The 15,056-nt window shown below is 41.4% G+C and overlaps 1 protein-coding gene across 1 annotated transcript in view; it reads right to left on the bottom strand.

Annotated features, from left to right (window-relative positions):
- SCD5 (stearoyl-CoA desaturase 5) overlaps positions 1-15,056 on the bottom strand; it is a 154,617-nt gene that overhangs the window by 54,425 nt on the left and 85,136 nt on the right. Inside the window, exon 2 of the mRNA XM_042936065.1 lies at positions 6,347-6,477. Coding sequence (XP_042791999.1) covers positions 6,347-6,477 — 131 coding nt within the window. The remainder of the gene's footprint in view (positions 1-6,346; positions 6,478-15,056) is intronic.

Genomic DNA, 15,056 nt, shown 5'->3' with positions numbered 1-15,056 from the left:
ACAGTATGTAGTAGCTCTAGATAATTGTTTTGTTTTATTGTTGCAGAGTTTAGACTTGCCAAAGTTTACGGCCCATGACCATGTGATTTATCTGACATATTTAGAGACAAAGTTGGTCCATTTACAAATCACACCAACTTCCACCTTCTGGTCAGACATGTAAAGAGCTTGGAAGTAGTCCGTCACTCCCCAGCCTTGCAACAACAACAACAAAAATCCAAATGAACTGAAAATCAACAACTCGTCTTAGATGCATCAGAGAAATGAGGCCGCAGGGCACACTATTGCCCCCAAAACTAGAGACATAAACAGGCCATTACAGAGAGTCACTGCCTCCCAGAGGCAGAAACTCAGGAGCAAAAGCCCGCAGCTGGTGCCAGGATGGGCAGGCACCTTTAAACCATAATTGATGAACTGCTCAAGTCTTAGTGTGGACAAGCTTGAGAGTTAAAAACACGAAGGTCCAGGACTAGGGGGCCCCAACTTTCATAAATTTTACCTCCAGGAGCCCTATCAGGTTCTCACTGTGAACAGCTGGTTCTCCCAGCAGGTGGAGGAGAAAAGTAATCATTCTGAAATACACACAGTGCTCTCTGTTCTCTTTTCAAGACCAGTCTTCAAGAGAAACTATTTTACCAGATCCTAATCAACCGGGGTTTTACCAAAGCCTAACTGACCTGGGGAGGGGAAATACTCACCTCAGGCTCAGAGACTGAGAACTAGTCCCCTCATCTCTATGTCAATAGTGCTCCTGTATGATGACAGGACCTCAACTGAAAGAACTGAGCCTTAAGCCTCATTTAAGAAGAAATCTCTAGGAAAACCCAAAGACAATACAGGAGAGAAAAAAACAAGGACACCAGAGGAAACTTTAGCCCCTGACACCGTAGCTAGAGTGCATAGTAAGCACACAGCCCAATTCCTAGCCAGGTAAACATAAAACTTCACACTAAACCCCTATTTCCTCAGTTCCTCTTACCCAGTACATCATCTCCAGCTTTCAACAAAAAGTTACAAAGTATGCTAAAAGGCAAAAAATCCCATCTAGAAAGAAAAAAGCAAGCATCAGAATTAGATTCCACATATGGCAGAGATGTTGGAATATCAGACTGGAAATCTAAAACAACTATGGTTAACATGCTAAGAGCTTTAAAAGAAAAAGTGGACACCATGCAAGAACAGATGGGTAATATAAGCAGAGAGATGGAAACTCTAAGAAAGTATGAAAGAAAAATGCTGGAAGTCAGAAAAACTGTAACAAATGAAGAAAAATGCCTTTGATGGGCTCACCAATACTGGACATGGCTAAAGAAAGAATCAGTGATCTTGAAGATACATAAATAGCAACTTCCTAAGCTGAAATGCAAAAAGAAGAGATAGAATATCTAGGAACCATAGGACAATTATAACAGGTATAACAAATGTATAATTAGAATACCACAAGGGGAAGAAATAGAGAGAAAAGAAGGAACAAACAGCAGGAATATTTGAAGTAATAATAGCTGAAAATTTTTCCAAAATTAGTGACAGTCACCAAACCATAGATCCAGGAATCTCAGATAACACTAAGCAGGATGAATAGCAATATTTTATATATATATATATATATATATATATATATATATATATATATATATACATATATATCATATTCAGACTGCAGAGAATCAAAAGCAAAGAGAAAATAATGAAAGAAGACAGAGGGAAAAATATCTTCCCTATAGAGGTATTTATTACCTCTATTTATTAAGATTTATTAAGATTTATTTATTTAAAAAAAATTTTTTTAATGTTTATTTATTTTTGGGACAGAGAGAGACAGAGCATGAACAGGGGAGGGGCAGAGAGAGAGGGAGACACAGAATCGGAAGCAGGCTCCAGGCTCCGAGCCATCAGCCCAGAGCCGATGTGGGGCTCCAACTCACGGACCGCGAGATCGTGACCTGAGCTGAAGTCGGACGCTCAACCGACTGAGCCACCCAGGCGCCCCTATTTATTTATTTAGATTTATTTATTAAGACTTATTAAGATTGATTGATTTATTAAGATTTATTTATTAAGATTTATTTATTTATTTATTAAGATTTATTTATTAAGATTTATTTATTAAGATTTATTATTTATTAAGATGTATCTTAAAAAACATGAAAGCAAGAAGAAAGTGAAATAAATTATTTAATGTGTTGAAAGAAAACCCTGGAAACCTAGAATTCCATATCCAACAAAGTTATTCACCAAAAGTGAGGGAGAAATAAAGACTTTCTCAGACAAACAAAAACTGAGAGAATTTGTCATTTGTAGAACTGCCTTGCAAGAAATGATAGAAGAATTTTTTTAGAGAAGGAAAATGGCATAGGTTAGAAACCCAGATCTACATAAAGAAAGAAGAGCATTAGAGAGTGAAAAAATGAAAGTAAAACAAAACTTCAATTATTCTTATTAATCGATCTGACAGATAACACTTGGTTCAAAATAATAGTAGCAACAATGTATTTGTTGATTAGAGCTCATGGATAAGTGAAATGAATGACAGCGATGTCATCAGGGATAGGAAGGAAGAATTGGAAATGCTCTGTTATAAGGTTGCTGCGAAGTGCCATAATGTTATTTGAAAGTGGATTTGGATTAGTTCTAAATGTGTATTACACACTCTAAAGCAACCATTACACAACTGTAAAAAGAAGTATAGTTAATATGCTAAAAGGGGAGAGGAAAAGAAAATCATGTAAAATGTGCAGTTAAAACTAGGGAAGACAAAAAAGGTACAAAGAACAAGGGTAATGAGTAGCAAACAGAAACAGGGTAGATGTTACTCCAACTATATCAGTAATCGCTTTAAATGTGAATAGTTTAAATATACCAATTAAAAACCAAGATGTCACAGTGGATACAAAAACAAGAGCCAACTAGAAGCTGTTCACAGATCACACTGTTGAACATCACACAAGAACACCCAGAGATGAGCCTAAAGCATCCCTGGCCTGAGGGTCAGGAGACAGGTTTCCCTCTGGTCCACCCACTAACTTGCTATGTGACCTTTCACAAGTCACTGACATTCTCTGGGCCTCTCTATACTACTCTTGACCCTTTATTGCAAAATAAGAGGAGTTAGACTAACTCCCTTCCAGCTCAAAACCCAATGCCTCTTTACTAGGATCTGATGAGTAATCATGGGCAGAGAGGAGGCTGCAATCTCTAACAGGTGCTATTTGGCTAAGCTCATGAAAGACCCAGTTGCACCCAGAAGCGGTGTGTGCATGAATGTGAAAGCACAAATCCAAAGCCCTGGCTAGTGCTTGTGAAAGCTGAACTCTTGGGTACCATTGGATGGTAGAAATATCTCACCTGGGTCCATATTTAGCTAGCAGAAAATTACAAGGAATTTGCAACCCATATTTAGGTTGACTGGCATCCTACTGATATGGAAGGAGAATGGGCCAGAGAGGAGCTCAGGGGGTGTCTGCTGAATGAAAGGGACAGAGGATTATCATAGCTCCTTGTCTATCATTCCTGCCCTGTCTTCATCTTTCAGACTAAAACACCTTCCCACTATCACCCCTGCCCCATGTGCATACATCTTCTACAGAAGAAAGAGAACAGGACGTTTCAAATGTTTAAGCCCCAATTTTAAGAAGATTGTTCTTGAAGATCTCGCTTGCAGCTTCTAGCAAAAGCCCTGCTCATTGTCTTCAAATACAGATAACCATGGCATGACTCGTCCATTATGGCCAAAGGCATGACCATTCTGATGGAGTAAAGCACAGGAGAACCTTTGAAATTATCTTCAAAAACCCATGAGGACATCAAAGGGAAGCTAAATCAATGACTCTGCATTAAATCAGGGTTGCAGGTCTGTACCCTACATGGACAGATCATAGCACATTTTTACTTTCCTAGGTTCTTCTCTCTCCAGGGTTAAGTGGTCTGGATCGACTGTACTCTTTCCCACTGACACAGTTTTGCACTGTATGGAAGCTGGCCCTATGCTGACCTTACAGATACCTTTTACCTAGGTCTATGATGTTGTTATAAACCCCAGACCCATGAAGTACTGACATTTCCACCTGGAAATTGGGGGAATTCTAATATTCCACTAGATGGAAAGCTATACGAAGACAAGGCTTGGGACTGTGTTTGCTAACATTATACCCACTGTGCCTAGCTCAGTGCCTGGCATAGAGTAAGTACTCAATAAATATTTGTTAAATGAATGGGGGGGGGGGTAGGGAATCCGCCACAATGTGAGCCTGAAAGAAGTAGGCACAGTTCAAATTTGATTGTTTCCAAAAATACTTCTTGAAAGTATTAATTCATTTCTCATTTCTTTAACAAACTCTCAGAGTGCCTTCTATGTACCAGGCACCATAACACAGAAATGAATGAATGAATGAGACACTACGCCAATTCTCATAAAGAAGAGAGAACAATATTCACTGAATGCAACTGTAAGTTGGGCATTTTTTATTCATTATTTCATCCTTCCAAAAAACTGTGAAGTAAACATTATTTATTTCCCCCCTCCTTCACAGACAAAGGAAGAGGGAATTGCACAAAAACCCACATGTAGCAAATAGCAGTGCCAAGAATTTATTCCAGGACCTGGGTACTTCCTCTAGAATGTGTTTTCTCCCCAAAGTCAAGTTAAAATCACAGTGTGATGTTCTGTTATGTGATGTTATGCTGAGGAAACTCAGGTCATCAAAAATTAAGTTGTAAGTAAATAGTTTCATTGGGAAAAGGGAAATAAGAATTTTATGTTCTCAATTTCAGGTTGTTTAGGTTGGAAAAAAATTTTAATAATGGAGGTGCTTTGTAACTACATGAGTGTGTAATTGAAGGTTAGAAATAATAAACTGCTCAAACAAAACAAATGAAAATTACAGAGTTAAGTCCTAAATAGCATCTAAGGCCCAAGTCAATGAGTTTCTAAATTATCATTATCATAACTCATTGTTATGATAAACAAAGCACAACATTAAACTAAGATGGTTGAAGTCAAAACAAAGTGTGGTGTAGTTCACATTGCCGATGATGAACAAAAGAACATGAAAACAAGAATTTGCCAACTGCTCTTCTGTGCACAATAGCTTTTTCTCCAGGACCTGGTAGTAATTCCCGACTGCTTGAATTATAACCAAGAGATATCCATAATATGAATTGTGTTCCCTAAGGTCTATTGTGTTATATCCTATGTGCTTTATGAAGGCTCAAACTGTGGGAGGGAAATAGGGAAATGAACCCTTAGACATGAGAGCAACTTGGAGAAATGCTCAGGGTCAGGTTGTCTTGTAGGGATGGGAGGCCCACTGCAGAGATAGCCACGTGACTTGCATGTTTGAGGGTTGCCTGTTTCCCTGAACCCTAAAGCCATTTTGCAAATCACCATTTCTTCCCAATGGGTGAAAATACATGGAGCCTGGAATCATCTGCATTCATATATTGGCAGAAACTTTGAAAGCACGTTGTTCCCATCCACCCTACCTGGATCAGATGAGAAGCTGGGAAAACAAAAATTCATAATCAACTCAAAATCCAGCAGCTCAGAAAGTGCCCAAGGTGGTGGGGAATGTTCTACAACTGGAATAGTCCTAAAGGATATGGCCCAATCCTAATGCAGTGATGACTCTCTTACATTTTTATACTTCCCTGCAATTTTTAATGATTTCATAACAACTATGGGAGTGAAGTCATATTCTTATTTTTATAGATGAAGAAACTGAAGATGAGTAAGTGATTACCAGCAACCATCAGAGTAGGGCTAAAATCCTGTCTTCCAGCACCATATTTAATAGACCTCTACCACAAAATGATAGGGTATGTTTTCTAGGAGCAATGAATGGCTTTCGAGTCAGATCTGCATTTGCATCCAGGGCATATATATATCCAGGATATACCGCTTTCAGCCATGTAATTTGGCAAGTTCTTTAACCTCATTAAGCTTTAGTTCCTCATCTGTAAAATGGGGACACATAGGACACCTAGCTCATGGGGTTACTATGAGGGTCAAACGCAATATGCAGATAGCATGCTCAGCACAGAACTTGGCCATGGGTAGAGCCGGACAAATGTTGAGGGTTTCGGGGCATGCGTTTTGGGTGGAGGAATCTCGTTCCTCCTCTGTGGTTTAGTATTCCTAGGGGCACAAAGCCCCTAGGGAACATTTTACCATATCTAAAGCTACAAGGAGATAGAAATTTGGGACAGAAGGGGAATGCTTAGGGACCTGATTACTGAGCCTGGAATGGAAGTGAAGGAATGATCAGTCCACAGGGAGCAGGTCTGTGCCTCCACCCACAGTGCCATCTGCGCTGGGTCCCTAAGGCAGAGAGGACCCTCCATTCCCCACCTGGAAAGCCATGGAGTTGGCAACAGCCAGAAATATCCTCAGAGGCAGCTTGGCTTTGTAGGACCTGTGGCTCCACAAGCGATGGGCACCAGCTGTCACACCCAGAGCAGATAGGAGGAAGCAGAAGTACGCTGTAAGACACAAGCAGGGAAAATGTCAGTAAATGTCACCAAGCTCCTACACAAGCTTTTTTCCCCTATGCTTTTTTCTCTTCTGCATAGACCCATGGGAAATGGTGTTAGAACAATCTGCAATGTGAAGGAAGAATCGATAACTTGGGGAAATGCAGACTTTTTACTGATTTGTAGCTTTTCAGTACCAGGCAGAAGTGGTGAAAACTTTCCTCAGGAAACTTTGACCTTTGAACATTAATTTTTCTCTATCAAACAAATCTTTTATTTGCTAATGTTTCTTGCCAGTCTTGATGCAAAGTCTTAATCACGTTAATGTGTATTTATAACTCAGTCTTACATGCTCATTCTCTGTAGAGCTAAGATTGATGTTTATGTTGCCTCTTGACTGGCACCTGTGCTAGGAAGTGTGTTATATGAAGACCATATTTCTAAATGGCAGTGCCATTATCATGGCTTCATAGGCCTTTGTTTGAAGGAAATCAGGCCAGATCTAAAAGCAGTGAAGTCTGGCTCAGGACCAGTGAGAATGAGAATAAAAATGACAGTAGGGACAACTGAGATTTGCCTTCTAGAGATCCCCACTTACACCATCCCTATGACCTGGGATGGCAAAGATGGCCAGGTGGGGAATTTTTTTAAAGCCAGCCTACAGTGGAGCTTATTATCTGCCACACACTTAAATATATTATCTTTAATCCTCATGACATGTTGTAGTGTCTCATTTTACAGTTGAGGAACTGGATCTCTGAGAGTTAAATCCTGCCTATATACCCAAGTCAGCCTTGTTCCAAAGCCTCTGCCAAGAGACCCCATGCTGCCTGACCAGTGGTGGGGGTGGATTACTTTTTATACCAAGACCTGGGAGAGTTTATAAAAGCCTGTGTAGGGGCGTCTGGGTGGCTTAGTCACGCGACCAACTCTTGATCTCTGCTCGGGTCATGATCTCATGGTTTGTGAGATCAAGCCCTGCTTCGGGCTCTGTGCTGACAGTGCAGAGCCTGCTTGAGATTCTCTCTCTCTCTGCCCATCCCTTCCTCCCTCCCTCTCTCTCTCTCAAAATAAATAAACTTAAAAAAAACTGTTAAAAAAAAGTGTGGTATAAAGGGGACACAGGGACCCCCCCAATAAATTATTATTCCTGAGATTATTACAACTACTTTAGTGCTTTTAAAGCAATATGCCCACACAATGCTAAATGTCTTACTTGGATTATCTTATTAAAAACACATCAAACAATCCTATAGGGTTTATATTATTATTAATCCCATTTTACAGATGAGAAAACCAAGGCTTAAAGAAGTTAACTATTTTCCCAGTGTCACAAAGCTAGGAGGTGTCTTTGCTAAGAGTCAATTTCTAGTCTGTCTGAACCAAGAACCAAGTTCCTGACCCCACACTCCCCTATCCCTCTGGGAGACATCAAGTAAGTTTCATCTTTACTTTTTTACACCCCACTGCCATCCTTAATACTGGATTCCAGTCTAAATTTAAAAGTGAGCTTCTTCCTTACTTGAGGGGAGAACTCTAAACCTAGCTATAAAGTAGGTAGGATCAGGCATATTATCCCACACAATTGCTTCTAGCACTTAGCACATACAAGGCCCTCCATAAAGATGTGGCAAAGAACAAGTGATTGGCTGTCAGAACATCCCTGATCAACTGTGAATGGTACCAGGACAAGACGAGTTTTTAGGGAGACTATTATAGCACTTGTCTAGAAGAATTACTAGGGTAACTTCAGTGTCAATATACGTATTCAAAAGTAGAACCATATTACATCTCCCAAAGGTCAAGTCTGATCTTGACCTCAATCCATATTTATATGGGTCTGAAAACAAGACTTACCCTTGGCACTAAGATTAATGAGTCTCTGAATGCATGTGCTTTTCATAAACTTGACAAATCATTCCTTACTTGAAAGGATAAAAACAAAAAATGACAATCTGCCCATAAATCACAAAAAATAAACAGTATATAAAAAGTTGTGGCCTCTTTTGTTATTATAATTTAATCTTGGTCATGAGTCTATGAAACGGACAGCTATTTTCCATGTCATCCCTGGCCTTCATGTCTCTACCAATAATTTTTTCCCAACTGTCAAGTAGTTAGGGAGTAAGAAATCTATAACGGAAAAATTCAATGTGACTCTATTTTGCCAGTGGACTAAGACACTGGACAATGAAAAACATTGGCCAAAAAAAGAATCCATCCAACGCATTTCCTAGACAGGGCCTTATCACAGACAATGCTTCCCAGTATGGGATCTCCACTATTTCAGGGATCACTTACATGGTTGATCTGAGCTGGGCAGTAGTGGCTATTGGTTTTTCACGGTCCTTCTTCTGGCAACAAGAATGTGGCCATGTAACCCAGGCCTGGCCTAGCATATGACTCCATCTTCCTGGCCCTGGAATAAACAGTTGACCCAACTTTTCTCTCTCTTCTGGCTCAAAGACTAAAGGTCACATATCAAGGCATGATTACAATAGTAGAGAATGAGGCCAAGTAAGTGAGACAAGAAGATTATGGAGATGCCAACAAGAGCTGAGAGGAGAGCTGCCTGCCCTGGGCCACTGGTTGCAGCCCCCAGAGCTCTACAGTTCTCTTGATGCTGTGAGCCTCCCTGGTATTTCTCATAGTTATGTGAGGCGACAAATTCCCTTTTCTTGTTGCTAGTTTGCTCTGGATTTCTTTTTTTTTTTTTTTTTAATGTTTATTTATTATTTTGAGAGAGAGAGAGACAGACAGACAGAGCATGAGCAGGGGAGGGGCAGAGAGAGAGGGAGACACAGGATCTGAAGCAGGCTCCAGGCTCCGATCTGTCACCACAGAGTCTGACACAGGGCTCGAACCCATGGACCCCAAGATCATGACCTGAGCAGAAGTCAGACGCTTAACTGACTGAGCCACCCAAGTGTCCCTGGATTTCTGATACTAAAATTCTTCAGAACCTCTGGGAAAGAAAGCAACCTATGGCCATAGCCCAAATGAGGACAAACTACAAAAACCCTTACCTGAATAGGAGACTGTTATATTGACAGGGCTCAGTTTTCCTATTTTGATAGGGCTAATTTAAGAGATTTTTAACCTCTTTTCTATGATCTTTGTGGAGATTGATACCCAAACTAGTTTTCAGATGGATGCTGCCTAGTTGGCTCTGAGAGAGTCAACTACTCAGAAACAGAATTGATAACTTTGGGGGGAAAAGGAGTAACAAGCAGGGTCAATAATTTTATCAAGTAGCTCACACCTCACAGAGAAAGGAACTAGATCAACAGAATTCAGAATCACAGTATTACAGAATAGTAAGTAGCAAACACCTATATTGGTCTGGATGCAAAGAAGAGTCACCAATTCAGGCTATCTCAAGTAAAAAAAGAATGTAGAGAGGCCTGGGTGGCTCAGTCCATTAAGCATCCCACTTCAGCTCAGGTGTGATCTCACCTTTCGTGAGTTTGAGCCCTGTGTCAGGCTCTGTGCTGACAGCTCAGAGCCTGGAGCCCACCTCAGATTCTGTGTCTTCCTATCTCTCTGACCTTCCCCCATTAGCACCCTGTGTCTCTTTTTCTCTCAAAAGATAAACATTAAAAATAATTTTAAAAATGTATTAAAAAGATATTAAATAGCCTACAGATCTCATACTTGGGGGGGTGGGTTGCAGGACATTTGCAGGACAGTTTTGGTACAGAGCCTCCAAAATGGCCCCAATGCTCCCTGCCTCCTGATATTCATGCCTTGTGTAATTTCTTCCCCTTTAGTAACTTGCTCCTAACCAATAGAATGTAGAAACATTGAGGGAACGTCAGTTCCATGATGAGGTCACAAAAGATTGTGACTTCTGTTTTGCTAGCAGATTCTCTCTTATGTTGGCTTTGCTAGAGTAAGTCACCACATTGGGATGACCCACGTGGCAAGGAAGTGAGGGTGGCCTCCAGCCAACAGCTAGTGAGGAAATGAGATGTTAGTCCAATAATTCTCAAGGAACTGAGTCCTCTCAACAACAGTGTTAGTGAACTTGGAAGCAGATCTTTCCCCAGTCAAGCCTTCAGATAAGACAGCAGCCTGGGTCAACACACTGCTGCCTTGTGAGAGATCCTGGAGCAGAGGGCCCAGCACCAGTGGTACCTGGATTCCTGCTTCACAAAAACTGTGAGAAAATAAATGTATGTTGCTTTAGGTTGAGAAATTTTGGGGTGATTTGTTCTGTGGCAATAGTAATGCAAGACTTAAGTAGAAACCTTACCTCAAGGGAAGGAAGGTATACTTTAAATCCTGGTTTAAGAACAGTTTGCTGTTGTGGTGTCTGTGGCTCAGTAGGTTAAGTGCCCAATTCTTGATTTCAGCTAAGGTCAGGATTTCATGGTTTTTGAGTTCAAGCCCTGCATCAGGCTCTGCACTGGCAGTGTGGAGCCTGCTTGGGATTCACTATCTCTCCTTCTCTCTCTCTCTGCCCCTCTCCGCTCACATGCTCTCTCTCTCAAAATAAATAAATAAACTTTAAAAAAAAAATAATAGTTTGCTGTCTATAGGGACAGAAAGTAGATTCATGTTGTGAAGAGCTGGGAGGGCAGGGAGGGAGGAGGGGAGTGACTGTTAATGGGTATGGGGGGGATTGGTGTGAAGAGTGATAAAAACGTTCTAAAATTGATTTTGGTAATGGTTGCACAATTCTGTGAATATACTAAAAGCCAATAGATGAGTTGTATGCCATGAGTAATAACCTAATAAAGCAGTCATTAAAAAAAACTATTACTGAATTCCTAATAGACTTTGTTATTATGTATATTTTCTAAACGCAGAATAAAATAGACATGCCACAAAACAAAATAGAACAAAACAAACAAAAATCAACCATTTGCCTAGGATGCCACTACAGGCATCATCACCCCTGGACACTGGGCACCACTGGACACTCATGTCATACTGTGGTCTCTTAAATCTTCCACAACTGCCAAGAAGAGTCCCTATTTGACCCTTGGCCTATGCCTGAATATATCAAGACCCAAGATTCCAAGGCAGAAGCACCTATTTGTCCATGCTCGGATCACAAGGCCAGCCCCAGCTGCCAGCAACAAAAGAGAGAGTACCCGCAGCCCCTTTGGTTTCCAGGGTGGAAGGCAGAGCCTCCCATCTATCCTGAGTACTCTATTGGAGCAATGTTTAGAGAATTATTGTAGTGACCCCCTCTGGACCACACAACCAGAGAACTGTCCTGGAGAGATGTTAAGAACCAAAAATTAAAACTCCCTTAATTCTGGACCTGACCAGAGGGAGAGGTGGACAGCTCCCCTTGAGACCCATCTGTGAGCACTAGACAGAGGAGGCAGTTAGCGGAACTCTTTAACTGTGCATGATCTATGTCCCTCTAGCACTGGAGTGAAAGCTACTAAATAATAGTAGCAACTACTATTGACCAAGAACTTTCCAGGTGCCAGTCCGTGTTTCTAAATTTATCCCTAGTTAGTCTTTGAATACTCACCTCAAGGGGGTGGGTAATATGATCTCTATCTTACAGATGAAGGCAACAAGACAGAAAGTAATGCAGCCAGGACGCAATCTAAGGCAGGAAGAGCCCCACATTCCACACCCCTGCTGGCTGCTTGACTTCTCAGGGTTGGCTTAATTCTAATGGGAGGAGCCTAAATGCATCAAGACTTCTTAGCTCAGAAAATAGGCTGAAAGTCAAGACCCTTGCTTTGTGTTTTGCCTTTACCAACTGGCAAGTTCACTTCTAAAATCACCCTCACCATAATTCTGCATCCAGTTCAGCCTCAGCTTGCCTTGGCAACTCCAGGCAACTCAAGACTTCATGAGACAGTTTATTGAGCTCCTATTATAGACCATGCACTGAGCTTAGAACTGGGTCTACAAGGTGACCACAAACACGAGCTTTTGCCTCCTGGAGTCAATAGGAGTTTGAAAAGTAAATCACTTACTGTATAATTATAAATTATGGCAAGTGCTGCAGAGGACACAAACAGCATAATGTAAAAAGAGATTAAAAGACGGATAATTCAGGGGCGTCTGGCTGGTTCAGTTGGAAGAACATGTAACTCTTGATCTCAGGGTCATGAGTTCAAGCCCCACATCGGGTGTAGAGATTATAAATAAATAAATAAATAAATAAATAAATAAATAAATAGGAGATAATTTAGTTTGGGGGATCAGAGAGGACTTCGCAGTGGAAGCGAAAATTAAGTTAACCCTTGAAGGATGAGGAGAAGGCAAGATTCAGGCAGAGGGACCCACAAATGCACAGACCTGGGCTGGGGAAAGGGATCTGACAAGAAACCTGTATCTGACCACCTCACACGCACTCAGATGGCTGCTAGAACCAAACAAAAACAGAAAATAACAAGTTTTGGCGAGAATGTAGAGAAATTGGAACCCTTGTGAATTGCTGGAGGGAATGAAAAATGATTCAGCCACCAGGGAAAAGTTTGGTGGTTCCTCATAAAGTTCAACATAAAGTTACCAAGTGGTCCAGCAATTCCACTTCTGGGTATATATCTCCAAAGAGTTGAAAACAGGTACTTTTTCACCAAAGGGTGAGAACAACCCCAAAAGTCCATGAACACATGAATGGATAAACAAAATGTGACGTATACACAATGGAATGTTATTTGACCATCAAGTGGAATGGAATTCTGACCCATGCCACAGAACATGGATGAGCTTTGAAAACATAATGCTAAGTGAAATCAACTAGACACAAAAAGAAATTTATAAAGCCACTTACATGAGGTACCTAGAAGAGGCAAATTCATGAAGACAGAAAGTAGAATAAAAGTTACCAGGGGATGGAGGAAGCTGGGGGGCGGGGGAGGGGTGCGGGGAATGAGGAGTTGTTCAATGGGTACAGAGTTTCAGTTTGGGATGATGAAAAAGTTCTGGAGATGGATAGTGGTGGTGTTTGCACGACATTGCGAATGCAGTTAATTGCACCCTTAAAATGGTTAAAATAATAAATTTTGTTATGTATATTTTACCACAATTTTTAAAAGCATGTGTTTGAAGTCCAGGGTGAGAGGGGAAGGGGAGGTCAAAAAAGGTTAAAGAAATTTAAATGTAGGGCCAAATAGGTCTTATTTGCTGCACTGAGGTGACTGGACGCTGGGCTCAGGCCAAGGGAAGCTTTTAAAGGGCGTTCAGCATGAAGTACTTAGAAAATGCATGGAGAGTAGAGGAGGGTAAACCAGTCACCACACCAGATCAGTCCCTCTAATACTTCTTAAAACAATCTTCTCGGTTTTTTTTAAATGTTTATTTATTTTTGAAAGACTGTGAGTGGAGGAAGGGCAGAGAGAGAGGGAGACACAGAATCCGAAACAGGGTCCAGGTTCTGGGCTGTCAGCACAGCACCCAACACGGGGCTTGAACTCAAGAACAGCAAGACCATGACCTGAGCTGAGCTGAAGTCAGACACTCAACTGACTGAGCTACCCAGGTGTCCTTTAAAACAATCTTCCTTTGTTCACTTTCAAATACTCTGCATACATAAGATCATTACAACTCCTATTACAACAGTGATCGAATGAAAAGATCAATATTTGGGAACAGAGTGCAGAAGGAAGTTTGGTTCCCTTAATTTCCTAAACCAACGCACAATATAAAAATTCCTCTATAGGGGCAGCTGGGTGGCTCAGTCAGTTAAGCATTTGACTTTGGCTCAGGTCATGATCTCACAGTTCGTGAGTTCATCCTGCTCTCTGCTGTCAGTGAGGAACCCACTTCAGATCCTCTGTCTCCCTCTCTCTCTCTGCCCCTCCCTGCTCACACATGTTCTCTCTCTCTCTCTCTCTCAAAAATAAACATTTTTTAAAAATAAAAATAATAAAAATAAAAATTCCTCTTTAAAAACAAATGCACAGGGGCGCCTGGGTGGCTCAGTCGGTTAAGGTCTGACTTCAGCTCAGGTCATGATCTTACGGTTCGTGAGTTCAAGCCCCGCATCGGGCTCCGTGCTGACAGCTCAGAGCCTGGAGCCTGTTTCAGATTCTGTGTCTCCCTCTCTCTCTCTGCCCCTCCCCTGTTCACGCTCTGTCTCTGTCTCAAAAATAAATAAACATTAAAAATTTTTAAAAACAAATGCATAGCACTGTCTAACAGAGTGTCAGAAGGAGGCTGGAGAAGGGAGCCTGCTCACACTGAATGCCTGCCATGGACCATCACTTTGCCAATATACCTAATTTTATTGCTTTACTTCCATGAGGTAGACATCATATCCCCCATTTTACAGAGTTGCAAAACTGAGGCCCAGAGCGTTAAGTAAATGCGTGGGGATCTCAGGACAGAGCTAGGGCCCCAACACTATATCAGTCCAGCCCCAAGCCCTTGATGCAGTGGTTCTCAGCCCTGGCTGTGCATTGCAGTGTCTTGGGCTTTTACATGCTGCAGTCCGTAGAGCAGAGTGAATTTGAGATGAAGGCCAGGAGAGCCAGGATCTCTCTCCAGAGGTGATTCTGATGCACAACCAGAGCTGAGAAACCACTGCCCTATGAGGTACACCCTAGAAGACCATCTGGTCCCATCCCCTCAATTTACAAATGGAGCAGCTGAGATCCAGTGAGGGCTAG

The sequence above is a fragment of the Panthera leo genome, chromosome B1 (assembly GCF_018350215.1).
Source record: "Panthera leo isolate Ple1 chromosome B1, P.leo_Ple1_pat1.1, whole genome shotgun sequence".
Lineage (NCBI taxonomy): Eukaryota > Metazoa > Chordata > Mammalia > Carnivora > Felidae > Panthera > Panthera leo.
The sequence above is the reverse complement of the archived record's forward strand: the minus strand, read 5'-3'. Positions and strand labels throughout refer to the sequence as shown.